At 39.6% G+C, this 21,525-nt stretch overlaps 1 protein-coding gene across 1 annotated transcript; it reads left to right on the forward strand.

The window, feature by feature from the left end:
* The first annotated feature begins 1,393 nt into the window (after nucleotides 1–1,393).
* LOC103800254 (cell surface glycoprotein CD200 receptor 1-A-like) lies at nucleotides 1,394–18,051 on the forward strand. The gene is made up of 6 exons (XM_009072624.1): nucleotides 1,394–1,463; nucleotides 13,879–14,262; nucleotides 15,039–15,290; nucleotides 16,102–16,201; nucleotides 17,436–17,487; nucleotides 17,929–18,051. Exons 1-6 carry the CDS (start codon nucleotides 1,394–1,396, stop codon nucleotides 18,049–18,051), a joined length of 981 nt encoding a protein of 326 aa, XP_009070872.1.
* The last annotated feature ends 3,474 nt before the right edge of the window (nucleotides 18,052–21,525 follow it).

Raw genomic sequence — 21,525 nt, forward strand, 5'->3', positions numbered from 1 at the left:
AAAACAAACCAGTGTTACTGTGAATACCACATTGAAAACCTCACAACAGTGTGGAGGCATGTCATAGTGTTAAATTGAATTTAAAAAATCAAGCAGGGAAAAATACACAGAATACTCTCCCATACAAAACTGTAGTCAATGAAATGATTCTGAGACCAGGATGATCCAGCTGAATTTCTGTCTTACATGATTTTCTTTATATGATCATTATCATTCTTTTTTTTTTTACTTATTTAGGTAGGACCTTAATTCACACTCCTCTGTTCCAGTGAACATCAATGCAGACCATTTTGGAGCACCAGTTTGATCAAACAAAATTGCCAGAACATCAGACTGTAGTCTTCCATACAGTTCAGACATAATGTGCAGTCCTAGCACCTGAGCAGTTCATTTCCTGCCAACTTCGATCTGTTTTCTGTCTTTACCTCTTATGTCTCTGTTCTCAGTGGTAATTATTTTGACTTGTAGCTTTCAATAGCTGAGTCTCTTCTTCTACTGGTGACCCACAGAACTGTTCTAGGGAAGTGCTGTGGCTTAAGAAAGAAAAAGGAACTCTGAATCTGAAATTATAGGTCAGTGAGGAAGTGAAGAATCAGGTGCAGTATTATTTTAAAACCACCACACGAGAGTATTCTGAAAATAAAACCAAACAGATTTTTCAGTGAAAGAGGTGGGCTGCCTTCAACTTCTGTTATTTCTATTGGTTAGTATTTAAAATAGGCTTTTCATCCTGTCAAAACTCAGTTTCTCTCCCCAGGGTCTGGAAAGCCTTGTTGTTCAAGATAAGAACTATGCTACAGTTAGCTAAGTAGCTACTTAAGAGAAAAATAATTTAAAATGTAACTTACAGATAAGATTTGAGACTGATTTCTTTTTTATTTTTTTTAGGAAGAAACAAGGAAGAATTTTCTTGGAGGTAGTGACAAAGAAATAACAGTAGTACTAGTAATGATGAATATGAACAAGAATAAGATTGTTTCTAGTTTCCCAAGACTAACATTTCCTTTTTGATATTAAACTCAGCCTTGAATGATCTCCTCTGCCTTTACCCTCTCTGAACTCTGCTGCAGGGTTTATCTTCACTCATCAGCCTCCTGAGGAGAGCCAATGAACGGAAGGCAGAATTGTTCAATCTGTTTCCTCAGTGTTTGCCTAGGCTCTCAGCACAGGAAGCCTAGTGCTCTGAAGAGTCAGAAGGAGGAACCTCTCCAGCTCTGAAGAGCCAGTCGATGCACAGCTAGAGGAGAGGAGTGGGAAAGGGGGAGAAGAAGCACTGACACTCGCTACTGAGGATGCGCTGGCAGGCAAGAAATGCTCCCCATGACCACAGTTAGGCTGGCGGTGGGATGGATGGAGTGACAGAGCTGCCTGAGCCATGAAAGCAGGAACGAACATGAAGATTGCTGGGAAGACTGTGTGTGTGTCTCTGCTTCTCACCATCGCCATGGCCATGAGATCAGCAGGTGAGTGTAACTGGGACCAATCAGCTGTTGGTATGTGAAAAAGGGAAATGTGCCCAGCTGCTTTCTATAAAAGTCACCCATCATTCCATGGCTTTTACCGTGTGCTAAAAACTATGGAGCACAACTAAAACATGCTTTCCCAATATCCACTCCTTCTCCTTTTTTCTTAGTGGTCACAGGGCTGCCAGGCATTAATGCGTGTGACTTCAATGTAGGCAACTATTTAGTGACCCTCAGCAGGGAATGTACCATTTGTCACAGAGAGCCTTTCTTTTACTGAGACCTCCAAATCCACATTATCTGAGAAACAGATCCTTTTGACAGACTGAAAACATGCCTGGGAAAGTGTTTGTGAGCTTGAAGCTTTTGGACATGTAATTTCTGCTGAAGAGAGGCTGCAGGTACCCTGAAACATCAGGGATCTCTTGTGTCTTTCTGCAAAGTTGTGGGTCACAGATGCAGTGACAGTAGGGAGCAGTTTCTGGAATTTTGTTCTGAGGCTAATGGGCATGGCCAGTACCAAGTTGGGAAAGTCTTTTGTGCCAAAGGCACTCCAAAGCTTCTGTCTTTTAGTGAAGTTGACTTAGTTTTAATACAGTTTAGCTACAGCAATGTTTCCCACATACTGCTTAGTTACATTTTTAGAGCTTCTGCCCTTCCAGATCTCATACAGCAGTCCAGGAACCTGGTAATGAAAATAGGGATTTGAGGAGCAGTTCCAGAAACCTAAACTGTCTATGTATAGAGGAAGAAGGCAGATAGATCTATGAGATACAAATTAAACTGGGGACATCTCTGAATAATATGTAATGTGCATCTGTCCATTCCTATTACTGACAGATAGAACTAAACTACATGGACATGAGTTCTTCCATTCCACTTGGCCAGAAAGTAAAAATGTCTCCTTGGTGATATTCTAAAGTAAGACAGATTCAGTCATTACTAGCAGTGATGGAACACCCATCTATAATGTGTTTGGGTGATCAAATGAGGGATGCCAAATGGTTACCTCAGTGCTACCCATTGGAAAAAAATTGAAATGCTTTTCAGACATTATTAAGCTTTGCATCAGTGATTTCATGACAGGCACACAGGAGGTAAAACACTTGTCCCTTTTCTGTAGATAAAGAACTATCTCAAAAGAATACTGAGGAACCTGCTGAAGGTCATGCAGACAGATTTTGGTAGCATCAGAGATGGTCTACATTTTTGAATATAGCTGCTCAAAAAGTAAAGGAGTATGGGCACGCCACAAAATGTTAAAGAAAATGGGGAGACAAAGGCAAACCCTACTGGCACAAATTATTTTTTAAAATTGGCTTTGCTGGAAATATTTTTAAAAATTCAATGCCATAATGTGGGGTTTTTTTCACCAAAACCTAATTGGATAATAACTTCACGGTGTCTTGGTTAATCAATGATATTGCCCTTCAAAGACCATAGAAAAAGATGTTCAGTCAAAATCTAATTTCATGCTTCAGACCTTCCCTGCCCCATCCCAAATAAAAGCAGCCTACATTTGATGGGAAATTTCTAGCTATCACTGCTCTTAAGCTTGTTTCCTTCGATAATAGAGTGGCTCTTCTGAGCAAGATGTAGTGACAAGGTATTCTTTTCTTCAGCGACCACAGCTAAATGTGTCAATCTGATCCAATGTATGTATTTTATCCAGAGACTTTTAGTGTTGTATGTCATACACAGTGTTGTATGAAGCTGAGAAGGGACTATGTCCCTCATTCTGAAGACTGGAGCAAGCTACTATGGGTGAAATACAGTCATGCAATAATTGTTGCATGTAACCAGACTTTATCTCCATTAATATTTTCCTTTTTCCTTAGCATGTTGGTTTGTGTGGTCCAGTTAGCTTTTACTAACCAGGTAACCAGAAGGAGCAGCTCAGAAGCAAGGCTGAGGTTCCTTCATTGTTGTTTCTAGATCTGCCTCCAGATAGATCTGGATAATATGCTACTGAAGCTGCTGGTGCATGATCTCTACTAACAATCCTTTTGCAACAATCTTCATAGTAGCAGAAGTGAAAAAGACTCAAAATACTTTTGGTAGCACTTCAAATATTTCCCTAGTTTAACTAAGTACACAGAACACCCCAAGTGGTTGAGTACATTCTCCCAAGGAAAGTGGTAAGGGAGGGCAAGATCTTCCAAGAGAGGTTCATGCAGCAAATCTCTTTTCATTGAAAAAATATTTGCAGTGTTGGACTATGTAAGTCCTGCATCTGCAGTTGCATCTTGTAGCAATAAATATATCCAAGTGCTTCAGAGGAAGCCACAAGAAATCCATGTTCAGTAATGAGATGTGACTCTCTATGGTAGTTCAGTTTTATCAATAGTAAAAAACTGAAGTCAGTCACATTGCATCAGTGCTGGTGAATAAAAGTGAAGTTGATTTACAGAGCAATCTAGCTACAGTCCAAGTTTACCTGCATGCATAACTTTCTTGAATGCTACTGCTTTCATTTAGTTTCTTTCCTTGATAAAACTGATAAAATTCTCTTTCACTAGTGTATCAGTGTTTCATTGCCTTTTTACTCTCCCTGTCCAAGTGTGTTTCAGTGCTCTTGTCTTTGTTGCCTTCTCTTCTAGTTTATGGGGGAATCTTGCTCCAGATAAAAAAAAACTATTATGGTGAATTTACATTTGTCTCCATTTCCCTGTTCCTTTGCTGCTTCTTTGGTACCGTGTGCTGGAATCTTTCTGACTTCTTTTACCCTAAAACCACCTGAATCCAAACATCCTGTTTTCCTCACACAAATTCTTAAAACAGAATTCTGTACTATTAAATTAAGCTAAGGTTTTCTCAGAAGATATCTAAATTGCCCTAGTATAATCTTTAAAGTATGTCTTTGCAATACCAGAATTTTACTTTGTTGTGGTCCAAACGCAATGTCTGAATGTGTCTAGTTTCAAAATCATGGAAACAAGGAAGTTCAGTCTTGCAAGTTGACCACATATTCCATGACTGCAAAGCAGATTTTCTGTAACTGTGAATGCACTCACAGAGGCACATCTCTCACAGCTGATATATTTTGTGTTTAGAGGTACAGTCACTCATAAGAAAAATAAGTATAGGGGATCTTCTTATTCTGCTGTATCTTTGTGTAGAATAGAAAACTACTATGCTAAAGCTAAGCACTAAACAAGGCATGAATGAGAATTCAATCATATAAAAGTGAGGTCATAAGCATGTTTTCATAGCAGTCCCTTATCTGCTCTCTGGAAAGTATGAAAAAAAGGCACATAACCCACTCTTTGCAGTCAATGATCTATTTTTATTTAATATAGCAGGAAAATGCTGCTTAAGCATAAATAAACAGTGCTTGTTTTATTTTTCTTCTCATGTGGCAGAGAGGAAAAAGGCCAAGTTCAGCATGCAGAACAAAATATAAACCAATCTGCATCTGTTTCTACACTGAGAAATTGGAGGCCTTTGCACCTTGTAACACATGATGCTACTCTGACCGAAATACTACTCAATGCACTTCGACATACAGTGTAAATCCTTTTTCCTCTCATCCATTCCAGCTCACATTCTGCAAGGATGAAGATCTACTTACTTTGTGCACAGAAGTTGCTATACCAAGTTCAAAGTTTACAGCCAGACATATAATATGCATCAGCTCGTTAAATTCTGTGATGATTTATTACCAGCTGAAGATCTGGCCAACTGTTTGTTCTGTAAGCTGCATGACTCTGACACATTCTTTAAACACCAATTAATTCCTTCATTAAGGAATTGTACTCATCCTTTTTAATGCAAGTTTATATTGAGACATAGCCCATTTATGTGAGGGTAAATTACTGAATCACTGGATCGAATAGCAGTGATGAAATGAAATTGCCTTTTTTTCCCAGACATTGTATCACAAAACACTTTTCATAAACAATTTGAGCACTGAAGAAAGCACCCACTTTATTGAAAGGCTGCTTTAGTTCTGATTGAGGCAAGATTCTTTATTCAAATTTCCAGTCTAAATTTGCTGTACTACCTATTATTATTATTATATTCTGAACTGCTGATGAATTTCAGCACACATCTACCATCCTACTCATCAAGGTCAGCTGGTTCTTTTTGTGTGACATACCCATTCCTTACACTAATAATACTGTATTTTTCCTGCTTTCAACAAAATTCCCCAGACACTCCTGATACAAATATCAGTGCCATTAGTAAAAAGGTTAAAAGGAATTACTTCAAAAATGAGAAAGATTATTAGCAAACTGCCTTCAACCTGTCACCTCTGCCTTTGCTTTCTCTCCTTAATCCAGTTCTCTATCCATTACGTTTCCCTCAGTGGTCCCTCTGTTCTTCACTTTAATTTTTTTTCAAAAGTACACTGTAGCAAACCACCTCTCTAACTAGGTGAGCTTTGACATCTTTTCTTTGCCTTCAAAATCAGCTGCCTTGAAGGACTGCTTGAAATAATGCTGGCAAAAGCTGAATAGGTTTGAAGGATCATAGAAAAAGTAAAAACTAGGAACTGGCAACTGCAAAGGTATATTCCACCTTGAATGGGAAGACTGAAACTTTAGGATCATTTTAAGTTCTGTCAGTGTCCTCACCTTTCTGCAACATATAAAGTCATATTGAAGTTTGCAATCTTAAAAACATCCAGCCATGCTGTGGGCATTTCATGTTGGAGAACCAGAGCTGACAACAGCAAAGTTGCTGCTATTTCAGCTTGTTTGAAACAGCAAGAAAGAGTGGCACAGTAATGGTGGCAAGAAAAGTCCTGCAAGTGACATGGCAAGGGTTGCAGAAAAGGAATGTGTTAAAAGGAAAACAATAGAATAATTTGAATTTGAGGAAGAAAGGGATTTCTGAAGACAAGAAAAAAGCCTGACTAGAATGAAATGGGAATAGGAGATATTTTCAGTAATGATAACTATGGATAAAAAAAGTGTGTGTGAAACTAGCAATAAAGGTAAAAGTCTCTTAATGTGTCCTTTCAAAGATACATCCATGCTGAAAAAGCTATGGTCTCAGTTTGAAGAAACAAAGTTGTATGAGCTCAGGTCTGCTATTTCATGTGTTACTATCATGAAAATCAGAGTAAGCTAACTACTTACTACTCACCACGGGTCTGTTTGGCAGCCTACACTCTGTCCTGTGCTGTTGTGGCTTTATTTTCAGAGTCACAAAGCTAGGATATATAAATGTCTGTGGGTATGTTAGCAACTCCTACTCAAGTACAAAGTACTTTGTTTATCTTTCACTTCATTCCAGACAAGCCTTGCTAAGTGTCACAGGCACTCTGTGGCAGCAGAAGGGGAAAACAGATGCAGAACTCAGACTGCTGTATCTGACCTCTTCCAAGCGTCCGGTACTGCCTGTATGATTATGACTTCTATGACTCATATATTACATTCATTTCAAGATATAGTTAGTCATTTGCTTGTGGTATGATCAATGTTTCAGTTTATTAGACCATTAAGTTTAGTATGTTACAAACTACAGTGGCAGGGGAGGGGCGAGAGGGGGGAGAGAGGCACCAAATGCTCTGGTAAATTGTAACTGTAAGAAATACAGACTCAATAGTATGACTGAGATGTCTGAGAAAGTAAAGCTGGCACTTTACTGTGCAAAAACTCTTTAACAGCTAATTTTCTGAAGAGGCTGTCATGGAACTCAAATCATTTTGGAGGCAAGAAAATGTTCTGCTATGTGTTAAAACCTGTAAAGAGTAAGAGAGACTGGAAATCTTTCCTGTTTGAAAGCAACCAAAAGCACTTTCAAGCTGCATACTTGTCTCTGATTTTGCAATGTTTCCCCTCAAAATTTTAGTGGCTTCATAATGAAATTTTCCTGTTTTTAAAATCTTTCTTTCTTCTTTTACTGTGAGAAACTCTTTGAGAAACAGGAGAAATGACTAAATAAGTGACACGGCAAAGAAACTGGTGCAACAATTCATGAAAGCTGTCACACACACTACATAAACCACATAGAAAAAAACAGAGCAAAGCCTTTCCTCCAATCTTTTCAAATTACAGTAATCTTAGCATGACAACTGTAACCAGCACATTTTTGAAATACACATGTGAACTCCTCAACTGAATTTGTTTTTTCCTGAGAGAGGATATGTCCATTTTCAAACATAAAAGTGGGTTCTGTCACTGCATTGGAATGTGCACTCAATGCACTAGAATAGAGCTTGAGAACCTCCTCAGACGAGGCTTGAAGTCATCTTCAACAGTCAAGGAGAGATAATGAGGGATGACTTTCAAGACTAAAGGCTTCCTACCTTGTTCACCTGTCGGATGTGTCTCCAAGGTGAAACCTGCTCATGATGGTTTTGCATTCATGACCAAATAGGATAGTTCAGCCCAGAGTTGTGTAGATCTCACAGAACCTGACTCATTGGTTTTCTACATCGATGTGACAGACAGCACATACTCCTGGGCTCCTGAGCTCTGCTCCTTCTGGCTAACAGAAAAAAATGATTGCTGTTTTACAGAGTCAATTAATTTGTGAAGAACATGACTGAAAATGAGAACTTAATTGCAATAAATACATAGATATATGATCCCTCATTTCATCTCTCTTGTAGGCAATGAAATATTTAACAGTACTGACATTTAATTACCATCCTACAACTAGCACTGCACAGAGATGAGCATGATAGCTCACACCTCTTCATGTCACTTGTTCTCTACAGGCCCACAGAGAATGAGGCCTTTGCTGCATGGATTATCTCCTTTTTCAGCTATAGCAAGCTGTCAGTTCGGCTCAGCTCTAAGATGGGATTTCACCTTGAGAGAAGTAGCTGTGGAATGTGGTGGTTTGTTTCTGAACCTTTGTTTGCCTAGGTAAATGCTGCCATGTATGGCAATATGCCCTAATGCACTGGTCATAAAACAATCAGCTATCACAGAGGAAACTTCAGCAACTGACTTTTAGCCATTCTACAGTATGAAAGCAGTGGTGTGGCAACAAGTCTGAATTAAAACACTTGTTGCACTGAAGCTTTCCACTTTACTATGGGACAGTGTTTTGGATTTGTGCTGGAAACAGTGTTGGTAATACAGGGATGTTTCAGTTATTGCTGGACAGTACTTACACACAGTCCAGGCCTTTTCTGCCTCTCCCAGCACTCCACCAGTGAGAGGGCTGGGACAGCACAAGAGGTTGGGAGGAGACACATCTGGGACAGCCGACCTCAAGTGATCACAGGGATATTCCATACCATGTGGCATCATGCTTAGCACATAAAACTGAAGGAAGAAGAAAGGAGGGATGTTTGGAGCTATGGTGTTTGTCTTTCCAAGTCGCCGTTACTCATGATATAGTCCTGCTTTCCTGGAGATGGCTAAACATCTGCCTGCCCATGGGAATTCCTTGTTTTGCTTGGCTTGTACGTGTGCCTTTTGCTTTACATATGAGTTCTCTCACTTTTCTGATTCTGCCCCCCATCCCACCACAGGGGAGTGAGCGAGGGTGAGTCAGTGCCTGGGGCTTTGTTGCCAGCTGGGATTAAACCACAAGAAATACTTTTGTTTGTTTAGTTGTCCAGCAGAGCAGACATACACTCTTTAGTGAAATTCCTGGAGGGAAAGGGAGATTGTGTCTTCCCTCAGAGCTGCTGAGTACATCTCCAAGAGTGCAGGCAAGGACAGGCAGCACAAGGAGGGCAAAGAAAGCAGATTGAGAGACCCTGGAAAAGGGCTTGATTAGAGCAGACCCACAAGAAGTCATGGAAGTGATGGAGAAAGAGCTCAGAAGAGATCATGTGAAAAATATGCAGCCTAACAAGTCACAAAAAGCTTGTGGAGTAGAAGAGAGGACTGAGGGAAAGAATCTGTTCTATAGGGGCACAGAGAGCAGGGGAGATTTATTTTCATGTCTTTTATTTTCATGAGTATTCATGAGTATTTTCAATTAGGGAACACAATTCTGTTCTAATAAAATATACTTTTAGAGACTTATATGGCTCCTCGTATGCTCACTAGGAAAAGAAAGCAGAGCATGTCCAGCTTCAGTCCAACGTCAGGTCCTAGCAACCTCTCCAAGCTGGAAGAAATGCTAAGGCTGACCAGGAAGGACAGGTCTGGGATGAGGAATATTTCTATTTAAAGTACTGCCTTTGTGCTGGTGGATCCCATAGCTATTTACTATACATTTTGGAGACCTTTTAAATAAAGCTAACCCCGTGGTAAAAACCAGCAAGTTTTGAAATTTCTTATGATAATATTTTAGCTTGACATAGCAAATCCTCTTTTCATCAGAAACAGTTATGAAAATGGATGACATCATTCTTCATGGTTTGGAAGCTTCCCATCAAGTATTACTCAGACCCAGTCCTGTTTTACTTGTGAGTTGCAAGAGTTTAGCTCACACAGTTCAAAACCTTAAATTACCTGAATTTAATACTATGCTCTGTGGTAAAACGAAGCAGAGCTCTCTTTTAGCATATGCTTTCTTGGGAGAATAACAAGCATGCTGGAAGATTTCTGCACAACCTGGTAACGTGAGTGAGCATCTGCAGAAATGGAAGCACTGTAACCATCCACATGGCTGACAATCAGGGCTAATGAGCAAATACCCAGCAGAACTCTCAGTCTGGCTATGCCAGTTTTGAGGCTCAGTTTAGTAGGTATCTGCAGCACTCTGCCAACACAACATGCTTCCATGCCATGTTGAACCAGAGGACAATCAAAAATAGGTGCAGTCTCTGGCAGTTATGCCTTTGTCCCTTACCTTGTTTTTGTTTTCTGTGCCTTCAAAGCTAAGATAGAGTTTCAGAAAGTTCTTGGGAGAATGCTAACAGGATATTAGGGTCATAATATGGAATAAAACTTCCTCCTAAGAGTATACCTCTGTTCTACAGAGATAAAAACAATCCTTGTCCCACCATAAGAGAAGGTCTTCAAAGTCATTTCAGAAACACAGATTAATCCAAACCTTTCAGAATTTTTGACATACACATTCTTTTTCTGTAGAAGAAGTCTAAAGATTATGTTTCTAATAGTATGTATGAGAAAAGAAGTAAATCAAGGAAGAAAGTTCACCATTCATATTTACATTAATGCCACTTACCTGCACTCTTGCAATGAAAGACAGCAGTAAAGTGAAAGCAGTTTAACCTTATGTTTATAAGGTTTCTTTAGGAAAGTAGGAAACTGTATGTAGGGAGAGGGTAAACAAGATTTTTTACTAATTAATCTTCCATCTGGGGCAAAGCTCTTGCCTTACTAAAAGCCTTCTAATTAACAACAAGATACCGGGGAATTCATAATCCTTCTACAAATTTCTTGTGAACCTAAAATTGTATTTAAATGTGATTCAGCAGGTTTTAAGCTGACTCATGTGGCTTCTTATTTGAAGCGAACAGCACCTGATTCATTTGGAGGAGAATATGACAGAAAGACCTAGAAGAAAGCACCACTTTCACTGCCTCTTTCTTCACAGCCTTGAAGCATGCATGGTTGTGTTGAGGAACTTGTACATTGCAATGAGCTGCTTTGGAGATGCAGAGTTGAAAGACAAGTAAAATGATGCTGCTTTAATATGTAAATGAAAGGGTACACAGTTAGATATATGCTCAACACTGTCGTTCTTGCTTAACACTTGCAAACATGATCCAAAAAAGCCCCAGCTCCAACATGCAGGCTGTCTGAATGCTTCGGTTTGCTTAGTCATTTTCAGATGAGGTCAGCCATACTGTGCATGACTCTGAGCTCTGAGGCTCTTGGCAATTTTAAGTTAGGAGAGGAAATGCTTTGTTCTCCAATTTTCAGACACATTCATAGAGCTCATCCAGAAACTATCATGAGACAAAAGGCTTCTTTCAGTTCCGCTCCTGGTAAAATCTGAGCTTAAAACACACACCTCACATTTTCTTGAAATGCCATCAAACAGAAAAACATTTGTCATTTAAAAACACTTCCAATGTAATAATGTATCACAGAACTCTGCTAACAGAGGAAGGGTCTTCACCCAAAGTGGAAGGGTCTTCAACCAAAGTGGAAAGGCAAAAACCTTTAAAGGAATCTTTAAGAAGTTAAAATACAGTGAACTTCACTCATTTTGCAAGTCAGAAATCATTTCCCCGGAACACGGAAAAGTGGTTGAGCTTGAATGGTTCATTCACCTAGATTCAAGAAGATAATGAGATTTCAGAGAATCTTATTAAGTTACAACCAACTGTAGCTTTCTCAAAGAAGTTGATAGTGGTAATGATTTGACTAATAATTTAAAGCTGATGTGCATTAAGACCATTTCTTATAACATTGTGAATGTTCAGGAACTGGGCTTCACATTCTGCCAGACAGGAGAGGTAATGGAATTCCAGATTTGGGTAGGAGGTAGCAAAACGCAACAAAGTCAGGTCTGGTACCTTGGAGGAAGACTTACAAAAGTTTGACTAATCATGTAAAAAATAGGTCATCTAATTCTTTGCATACTCCACCTAAACTTTCAATTGCTGCTTTAGTATGTCTCCTTGAAAGGCTTGGGAAGGGGTTTAACATTTTTGGAATAGCTTATGAAAAACTCATTTGTCAGTACAAATCAGGCTGGTTAATCTTTGGTGTCCATCCAGATTAATGCATAGTTTGAAAATAGTATTCTAATTTTCTCTTCACATACAGTTTTCAGAATGCCACTGAAACCATTACTCAGCCCAAGGAAAGAGTAATTCAAGTTCCACCAGAGACACAGAGAACTGAGAGATCTGTTTGCAGTCCCAAAGTTTAATGCTCACCTATTAAAAGAGGAAATGAGTGAGGTGGTAAATGGAGGCTTTCTTGAACTAGAGCTACAGGGATTATTCCTATGAACTCATTAATTGTTGCACCTAGGAGATTTTGAATATCTGCAACAGATCGTCTTCAGGTGGTTATTTATACATATACATACATTCAGAATTTTGGGGGTTATTTGCTTTTAATTTCAGCATCTCATTCCCTCACCTACTCTTCACACTGGGTTACAACCTGTGCCTCAGACTCATGTACCTTTATGGCAAACAAAACCCACCATAGAATACTTTCTTAAGGAAAAGGTCCCAATGTGACTAGTTGAAACAAAACAAAAGAACCAACTGTCCTGAAGGTGGCATCATGTTGAGAGGCTTTGATGGTCAAGGAAATAGCAAAATGAATCTTGGACTTAGAAACTTGACCCCTTGTATATGTCAGATGAGGACACAGGCAGATGAGGGGTCCCAAATCTGGTCATTATAAAGAATGAAAGCATGATTCATGTTCAATATGTGAAAAAAATAATCAGTCCTGAATGCTTATGGAAAAGGAAATCCCAAGCAAATTAGTTTCCTGACTAAAAAGAAATGGAGGGTCTCATAAGAAAAGAGAAGAAAAAATAAAAGACAGTCCTGTCTTGAACAAACACAACACACAGAGGAGCCATAGTAGTGGTCTGGATCTCCACCTTTCAATGGCCAGTGCAATAACTACCAAAAAGGACGAGAGGACCAAATCCTAAGTTCATGGATCCAGAAAAGATAAAGACAGAAGGTATTGCTCCTGATTCCAAACAAGAGTCATCTTTTAAAATGCAAAGGAACAGTCAGTGTCATAGAAAGAAACAGAAATAAAGAAGAGCTTTCCAAGAAAATACAAAACAGAATTAAAGAACAAGAACGAGACATAGTCAATATTAGAGAGTCAACACAGCTGATGTATCGTATAAAGTTTATCTGCAATCTTAGCCTCTCAAGCAAGAGGCACAGGAGTACGGGTGTATTTTACACCTTCATATTTGTGTGCCTGGCACAAAAATGGGTAGGACTTACATTCATGTCCTATGGAGACCACTGCAATAAAAACAGTACAGCCACAGTGTGAATACATACGTACACAATATGTACACTACAGTGTAAATGTATATGTTCATAAGGATTCAAAAAATGGAAAGACACCCCTGAGACCTAAGGCAAAATCCTTTCCTCCTGTACAAAGTTCTACCACTGTTATTTGTGCTTTTGCCATGTCTGAGATACGCAGACAAGGCCTTTGCCCACAGTGTTGGATTTTGAATGAATGCAGAAGTAAAAGTTGTTTACTTTGCTGGTAGCAACAGTTCCAGAGAAAAGTCACTACCATGTAGTCAAATGCAATGGTCATACTTCTATCTTTTCAGCCTGTAAGTGACGACAGCCCTGTGAGCAACCCACCGAAGGATTTGTCAATAGATACATGCTCTTCACATACTGAACTGCTGAAGACAATGGGCAGGAGTAGGGTCCTGCTCCAGTATCCAGTCTTATCCACTAAGATTAGCCCCAGTGGGAAATTTGTTCATAGTATTGCAAGGGCAGGCTGTGGTGGGCCACTGGCTCCATCATTCACAGCAGTAATGTGAGATGACAGACAATTTGCAGACGAGCACAGGCATAGCCTCCTGTTCATGTGTACCAGTGCAGAAATTTCCCTGTGATACACAGACCAGAACACCAAGGCTAAGAGTGACATCCCTGCACACCTTCTCACATGTCCTTCTCCTTCCATCTCTCTTTCAGGGAAAAATGGAGTGTCAGTGACCATAGGTAGCAATTCTCAGCTCGCCTGCAAACTCAGACCAAATCTAACTGTATTAACATGGAAAATAAGCCCCAAGGTTGGAGGCCCCTGCACCTTGGGATACAGGGCTGATTTGAACACGACAGACAGAACAAACTGCAGTGACAGCATAAACTGGAAATTCAGACCAGATCTGGATGCTGCCCTTGAGATACGGCAAGTGGGAATAGCCCAGGAGGGAGATTACACCTGCGAAATAGCAGCAACAGAAGGGAATTACCAGGAGAGATACTACTTGACCGTGCTGGGTAAGGGACTCCTTCCCCTCTTACAGCTCTCCAAAGGACCATGTCTGGGCCTGGACATACAAAGCGTCCCACCCCATGCATGGGGGAAATGTGCAGTAAGAAGTGGAGGGCATTTTTTTTGTTTGTTTAGTTTGTTTGTGGTTTTCTTTTAACTGAAAGAGGGCAGATTTAGATGAGATATTAAGAAGAAATTCTGCACAGTGAGAGTAGTGAGACACTGGAACAGAATTCCAAGAGAATCTGTAGATGTCTCCTCCCTGCAAGTGTTCGAGGTGAGTCTGGATGCAGCTTTGAGCAACCTGATCTAGTGGAAGATGTCCCTGACAATGTCAGGGGAGTTGGAACTAGATGATCATTAAGGTCCCTTCAAACCCAAACCATTCTATGATTCTTGGTGGGATAAACTGTTATGCATTTAATTGATAGTATCTCTGTGTCTCCCTTCTCCTTATTTCCCCAAATCTCTCTTCCCTTCTGCTGTCCCCTTTTCCACAGACTAGTTAGAAACAACAAGTCTGAAGCAATTTCCCATATACTAACAGAGGATATGAAGAATGGATGCGATAAGGCTCACCTGAATGGGGGAGAGCTGTCCAAAAGGAAAAAAGAGACACAATCTTTGTCTCTTGTGACTTGAGCCAATGTTGCTGTAATGGCATGGCACCTCCAACCCTATTCTTTTCATTTCACTGTGTTCATTTTGGGTAGGGAACAAGAACATCCCAGCTCAGCTGCAGCAAACTAACTCTGTGCATCTCCTTCCTCATGCTTTGCAGTCCACCCAAGGCTGAGCCTGTACTGTGATGACCGCGGGACCCCTGTGTGCGAGGCAGCGGCAGGGAAGCCTCCTGCTCAGGTCTTGTGGGTCGTGGGGAGCAACTCCACCCCTGAGGAAGAAGGTCACAAGAACGGGACAGTGACTGTTCTCAGCAGGTTCACAGAACATAGCAGCAATGTGATTAATGCAACCTGCATGGTGTTCCACCCAGCTGTGAACTGGAGCAAGTCCATAGTCTGTCATCCCTCAAGTAAGCTCCCTTTGTGTGTTTGGTGTTCAAAACCCTGGTCAGCCTCTTGTGCTCACTTGTTCCTTCTAGAAAAGAAAATCTATAAAAGCTATAGAAACCTTCAGTTAAGTCTCATAAAGACAAGAGTACCATCCCCATCTGCCTTTTCCCAGAAACATCACCAAGTTGTTTGTGTTCTTGACACTATTTCCTAATGCCTTCTTACCTACGAGGGATATATGTTGTTATTGTAGCATTCTTTTGGTAGTGGAAGTGTTGGAAATGGAGACAAAGCAGTCATGATCTTTTGTTATAATAATCACTTGGAATAGGAACATCAGCAAGGTTTTTTTCTATGCAAAGAGCCAACTCTTATGTGACCAGCAGAAACAATTCACTTCCTTCTGCATCCTGAATATCAGACAGTGTATGACCCTTGGTTTCTGCTTTTTGCTTTTTTCATTGCTTTTGAGAACTAAACACAAGTTGCACTACTGAGAAATGCTGAGTCCTTGAGAGGGGCTTAGGTGTGTCTTAGTGAAAAAATATCGTGAATGTCCAATGTGAGATTTGGGGGGCCTACTTTTGTCTCTGACACAGATTCCATTGGTGTTTCTCGGCCCAGTTTCATTACTGACTTCCTCTTCTGCTGAAGGGCACTATATTTATTTTACAAGCATGTTGAAAATGTACGTATGTGCTAAAGCAACATTAGTCTTATAGTGAAGTAATACAGAAAGTGTATGTGCTAAAGCAACTTTAGTCTTATAGTGAAGTAATACAGAAACTGAGCATTAAGAAGATACAATTAAGACTTACTCTTTGTGTTTAGATAATGACATCTCTCTCCTGAGTGTCTACATCATTCTTTGTCTTCTGAGCATTATCATCCTCATGGCAGTAATTTGGTTTTTCAAGCTCCACAGTGATAGGTATGTATGATAGGGTGCTAAGGAAAAATTGTCTAGTGCTAGAAGAAATTTTTAAGTACTGTTTGTGTCTTGAAATCATGTGATTCTGTCAGTGTGTGCTGCTATGAATAATTGAATTAACTGTACCAGATATTTCTATACTGCAGACACTGTGCATTGCACACATCTTCACTGAATAATGCACCTGAGTAAAATATGTATAGGCAGAAGTTGGCAGAGGATCTTTGTTGCATTGCCTGCTAAACTAAAGGGGAGCTCTTCATTCTAATAGGAATTTATAAGAGCAAAGTCGTTCTTCAGATACTGTGGCAGTCAGTGTCTGTCTCTCTTGTTTAGAACAGGGCATTGGTTCTGCTGCCTAATAAGTTCTATCAAATGCCAGATGACTGACCAGTGTATGACCAGAAGGGGCAGCAGATTGTATCTGTATTTATGAAGAAGTTCCCTGGGTGAAGCTGGATTCCAGCCCCTTTAGGGTTTCCTATGAAAAACAAAAAAAAAAGTAGTTCCAAGGAAAAACCATAGAAATCATTTGTGCAGTGAAAGACTGAATTAGCACCTGTACTGAAAACCTCAACTAAGTTCCCTCATTTCTCTGTTCCCAAACTGTTTTTCTCCCAAATCTTTTCCTTCAGAGGTGGAGAATTAGTTCAATACAATTTCATTAACCACAAAATGTATATCCTTACAGAGGCCTTTGATTTTAATCTTCTGCTTCCAATTTGTGCTTAAGGTCCCACAAAGATGAGAAAAGACCTCTAAGGGAAGACAGAGTGCTATAATTTCAGGATCAAAAGATCTTCTGCTTTTGTGCTTAAGGTCCCACAAAGACGAGAAAAGACCTCTAAAGGAAGTCAGAGTGCTATAATTTCAGGATCAAAAGTCAAGGAGAGGGAGACTTGAGAAGGCTTCACTCTTGGAGACAGGGAAAAGAAATGTTTCATAAGCTTCTGATCAAAGAAACCAGGCTGTGATCCAGCCAAACATAGGACTGAGGAAGGAATTTTTTTGTGCTTAAGGTCCCACAAAGACGAGAAAAGACCTCTAAAGGAAGTCAGAGTGCTATAATTTCAGGATCAAAAGTCAAGGAGAGGGAGACTTGAGAAGGCTTCACTCTTGGAGACAGGGAAAAGAAATGTTTCATAAGCTTCTGATCAAAGAAACCAGGCTGTGATCCAGCCAAACATAGGACTGAGGAAGGAATTTGCTTCAATACTTGTTTTCTTTTTTACAGACTGTGCCACAAAACCAAACCTCCTGAACCTTCTCCAACACAATCCCCACAGGTAAGGCAAATGATGCAAATTAGACCATCACCAAACCAGTGATCTTCTGATAGCCCTGAAAACATGATCAGTAAGGGGAAAACATTGGATTTTTACTCTCTGTTTTCAGCAGGGACTACTGTTGTCTTTGCTCTTAGCTGTGTATAGGACAAAGCAAAACTTAGTTTCACCACAATTTTGTCTTGGAGCAAACACTAGAGGCATGTTCCAACTGCCAACTGTGAACTACTGCCATCCTTTATCTTAGCAAGAAGTTAGCCCCACCATATCACCCTGGTTATATCAGATACACTGACCACAACTGCTGTCCAAACACTACTCAGGAAGGGGAGGCAATAGCATGGATTGGGGAATATTAAGAAAACTATTAGTAAAGACTTGCAGAGTCTTGCCAAACTAAACTACTCCTTGTATTTACAGTTTTTGGTATTGTTTTTCTAGGATGACACAATGGAAGTGGAACCTTATACCACTTACGTGCAGAAGGAAAATGTAATATACAACTCAGTGTCTGATCTGACAATGGGGCAGAGTCATCCACAAGGTCTCTGGCCAGCAACATGAATGATTAAGCAACACTGGAAAAGGAAAGAGACACTTTATAGAAGACTGGTTATAGAAAGAAACTTCTCAGATAATTTCTTCAGTTTTTGGGGCAGCATAGCTCACTAGGTCTGTTCAAACACCTGTGCTTGCTAATGAGTCTGTCTTTTTTTTCTATGTTTTGCCTTCTTCCTTGGGAAAGAAACATGTTTCTTGTTATTCCTCGGGAAAATGAGATTGATCCCATGCCATAATTTTTCCTGGAAAAGGTGTTGTGACCAGTCTTCCCTTTGCTGCTCTTACCTTGCAGATCCTAGTTTTGTCGGTCACTTCTAGTTGTTCCTTTGATATACTTGACACTATGATGCACATATTTGGGAGACCAGAGGATTGTTATGTCCGAACTGAAATGAAACACTCCTCAACCAACAGCCACTTTTTTTCTAAATCACAAATTACTAACATACTGATCCGAGTACTGATCATCACTGAATACCTCAAGTAGCAGAAGATATTGGTAGAGAAGACTCAGTTCTGAAAATGGAAATGAGTGATAGAAGGTCATCCACTGAGAAAGAGACTTCACTAGCATGATTAATTTACTCATTAGGTTCATATTCAGTATTTCCACTAAATGTGTTCCTTCTGTATTTCAGACCATTATTATGATTAGTCTTCCATAAGATTCTCTGAAGATATGGCATTCCTCTCTTTCTTAAGAGTATTAGCATTAAGAAACTGTAGGGTAATTATGTTACTCAAATCCCATAGGGTACTTTTAACAGAAACAGACATAAATATTTCACAAAATAAAAAAGTTCAAATATATCTTCCATGAATGTGCAATAATGTACATAAAGGATAAAATGCCAACTAATTCTAGTCATATTTATTTTAACTACCATGACTGAAGATATTTTCATTCATGTCTAGATGTTTAATTGATATTCTTTTAAAAGTTCTTGCAAGTTCACTTATTTGTATGTAAACTAGCTTATATATCTTAATGTGTCTCATGTTGAGCTTACTTCTTATCACCTTCCCAAAATATCCTTTGGGAATAAGTAAAATCAATTGTCCTCTATATAACAGCACTTTTTGGATTGGTGCCTTTATAGCTAAGGTATGACTGGCCTTACAGTAAGAGTAAAGAAATATATTTGCAAACCTCTGTTGACTATGTCTTCTTTCAGTATTGTAAAAGACTGACTGGGTGCTTGGCCTGATTGTAGCACCAGAAGAACTAGATTTTTCCTTTAGATCATAAAAAATGTCTTTGCCACACATCACTAGAACTTTCTTCTAGGCTAATCTGCCAAGAGCTATGACATAGTGCTTGGAAAACAGACTTCTAAATTGATTGTAGTTCCTAAATGCATGTAAATCAATACAATTGGTTATTTATTCTCACTCTACAGCTATGAAAGAGTCACTTTTGCTCTCTGCATGCAAGCATTGCTTTTCTCCATTTCTGCATGTCATTTTAGAATGGAAGGAATCAAAGCTGAATATCAAGCAACTATAAATAGGTTTTAAAGGAATCTCAGTTTCCAGTGACTTACCGAGGAAGAGATCCAGTTGACTCAGTCATAACCCTATGAAATTCCCCACTTAAAATAGGTGTAATACTGTCCAATGATCTTTCTTCCCACCCAAAACTGGAGTACCATCACTTCTTCAGATTTTTTTCTGTGGACTGGAAAGTGGTCTATGTTCTTCAGTGTTCATAAATGAGGTTCATCCTATGACCCATCAGCTCTTGAAGGTAGATTCTTGCCAGTTTATATGCAGTATATTATATTTACAGAGGTAAATTACCTGCTAACCTGTGGTTTAGCTGTAGGGTTTCATGATCTTTTACAGGCCTATTATATTGGACTAAATCCTGTGAGTTCCAGACCTAGACATTGCTATGTTGCTAACTGATTTTATTCTCTTTGTCCATTGCTTTGTTCCACATTCAGGCCTGCTATGGGCAGAAACCAGGATTTTAGTTTGTGACAGATAAATAATATGAGCCTTATGGGTCTTATGTGTGCACACATCTACAAATACACTCTTTGTCCTTAGCAGTGACCAAGGTCTAGAGCAGAAAGTCTCTTCCTGCACTCCTCTTTCTCTGTCAGGGTACTTGCTACTTCTCTTTGCAGTGTGCTGCAGACATCCTCCACACAAAAGTGATGTGTTGACTGTTTCTTAGCAATCAGGCAAGTCTGCCCTCTAAACTCCCCAGCAAGTTGCAAACTCACAGGAAGAAAGTCAGCAGCTTTTTAGCTCATCCCCTAAAGAAAGATACTGGCTTTCACCACATTTACCAATGCTATTTCTTGCTGCAACATCTAATTTTGGTAAATCTGCATCTCCCACCTTTACTGCTATATTTTTTAATTTGCACACACATTACAGTCTCTTGACAGCTTACAACTGCCATTCACTAATTAGGAATAATCATATTTTATGACTATAGAGAGGCTTGTGCACCAACCTCAGACGCACATCATGTTGGCAGATTCTCTGCTGTTGTGCACCCACAGAGCAGCTGCTCACCTACTCTTTTAGATGGCACAACTAAAAATTGGATGCAGTACAAATCCTGAGACTGAACACACCTTCTGTACATACATCAATTCCTGGACCTCTCTATCCAGAAATTTTTTATGACTATAGAGAGGCTTGTGCACCAACCTCAGACGCACATCATGTTGGCAGATTCTCTGCTGTTGTGCACCCACAGAGCAGCTGCTCACCTACTCTTTTAGATGGCACAACTAAAAATTGGATGCAGTACAAATCCTGAGACTGAACACACCTTCTGTACATACATCAATTCCTGGACCTCTCTATCCAGAAATTTTTTCATGGGAACAAAGTCAAACCCTCCATTACCCATTACAGAAATACGTAAGATTTTGTTACATTGCACATATTAAAAGAAAGGTCATTATATCATCACTTACCTGCTTCAAACAGATTTCCTAATAACAGAATCCATTAAAAGTGGTGTTTCAGATATTAGCCTGTCTCTGCATCCCAACAAGTTTCAGGATTTACAGCTACATTCTCCTACCAGTATCATCTATTCATATTTGTGGTTTACTACTTACAGTCTAGTTTGTGATCCTGCTGTCCATCATAGACCTTCTGGTTCAGTGTGTGACTGCTATGCTGTTCTGCCCATCTTGCAGTTATGAATTAAAATTACTTCCGGAACGTCTATTTTCATCCTACGGACAATGGAAATTTAAGTTTTCACATTTGACCTGTATGATTTTTACATGAGCACTGACACAGCTACCTGCCTCTAGATGCAGCATGAGCTTCTGCATACAAATCTAAAGAATGACTGTATTTTCTTATACAAATCTGGAGAATGAGTGTATTGACAAGGGAATGCTAAAGGTTTTTTTAAAAAAAACCCACAATTTATTAAAGGATGTTTTAAAAATCTAAAATCTTCATAAGCAGAGTTAAAACTGATTCATATTTAACTGGTAG

The sequence above is a fragment of the Acanthisitta chloris genome, unplaced genomic scaffold (genome assembly GCF_000695815.1).
Source record: "Acanthisitta chloris isolate BGI_N310 unplaced genomic scaffold, ASM69581v1 scaffold9224, whole genome shotgun sequence".
NCBI lineage: Eukaryota > Metazoa > Chordata > Aves > Passeriformes > Acanthisittidae > Acanthisitta > Acanthisitta chloris.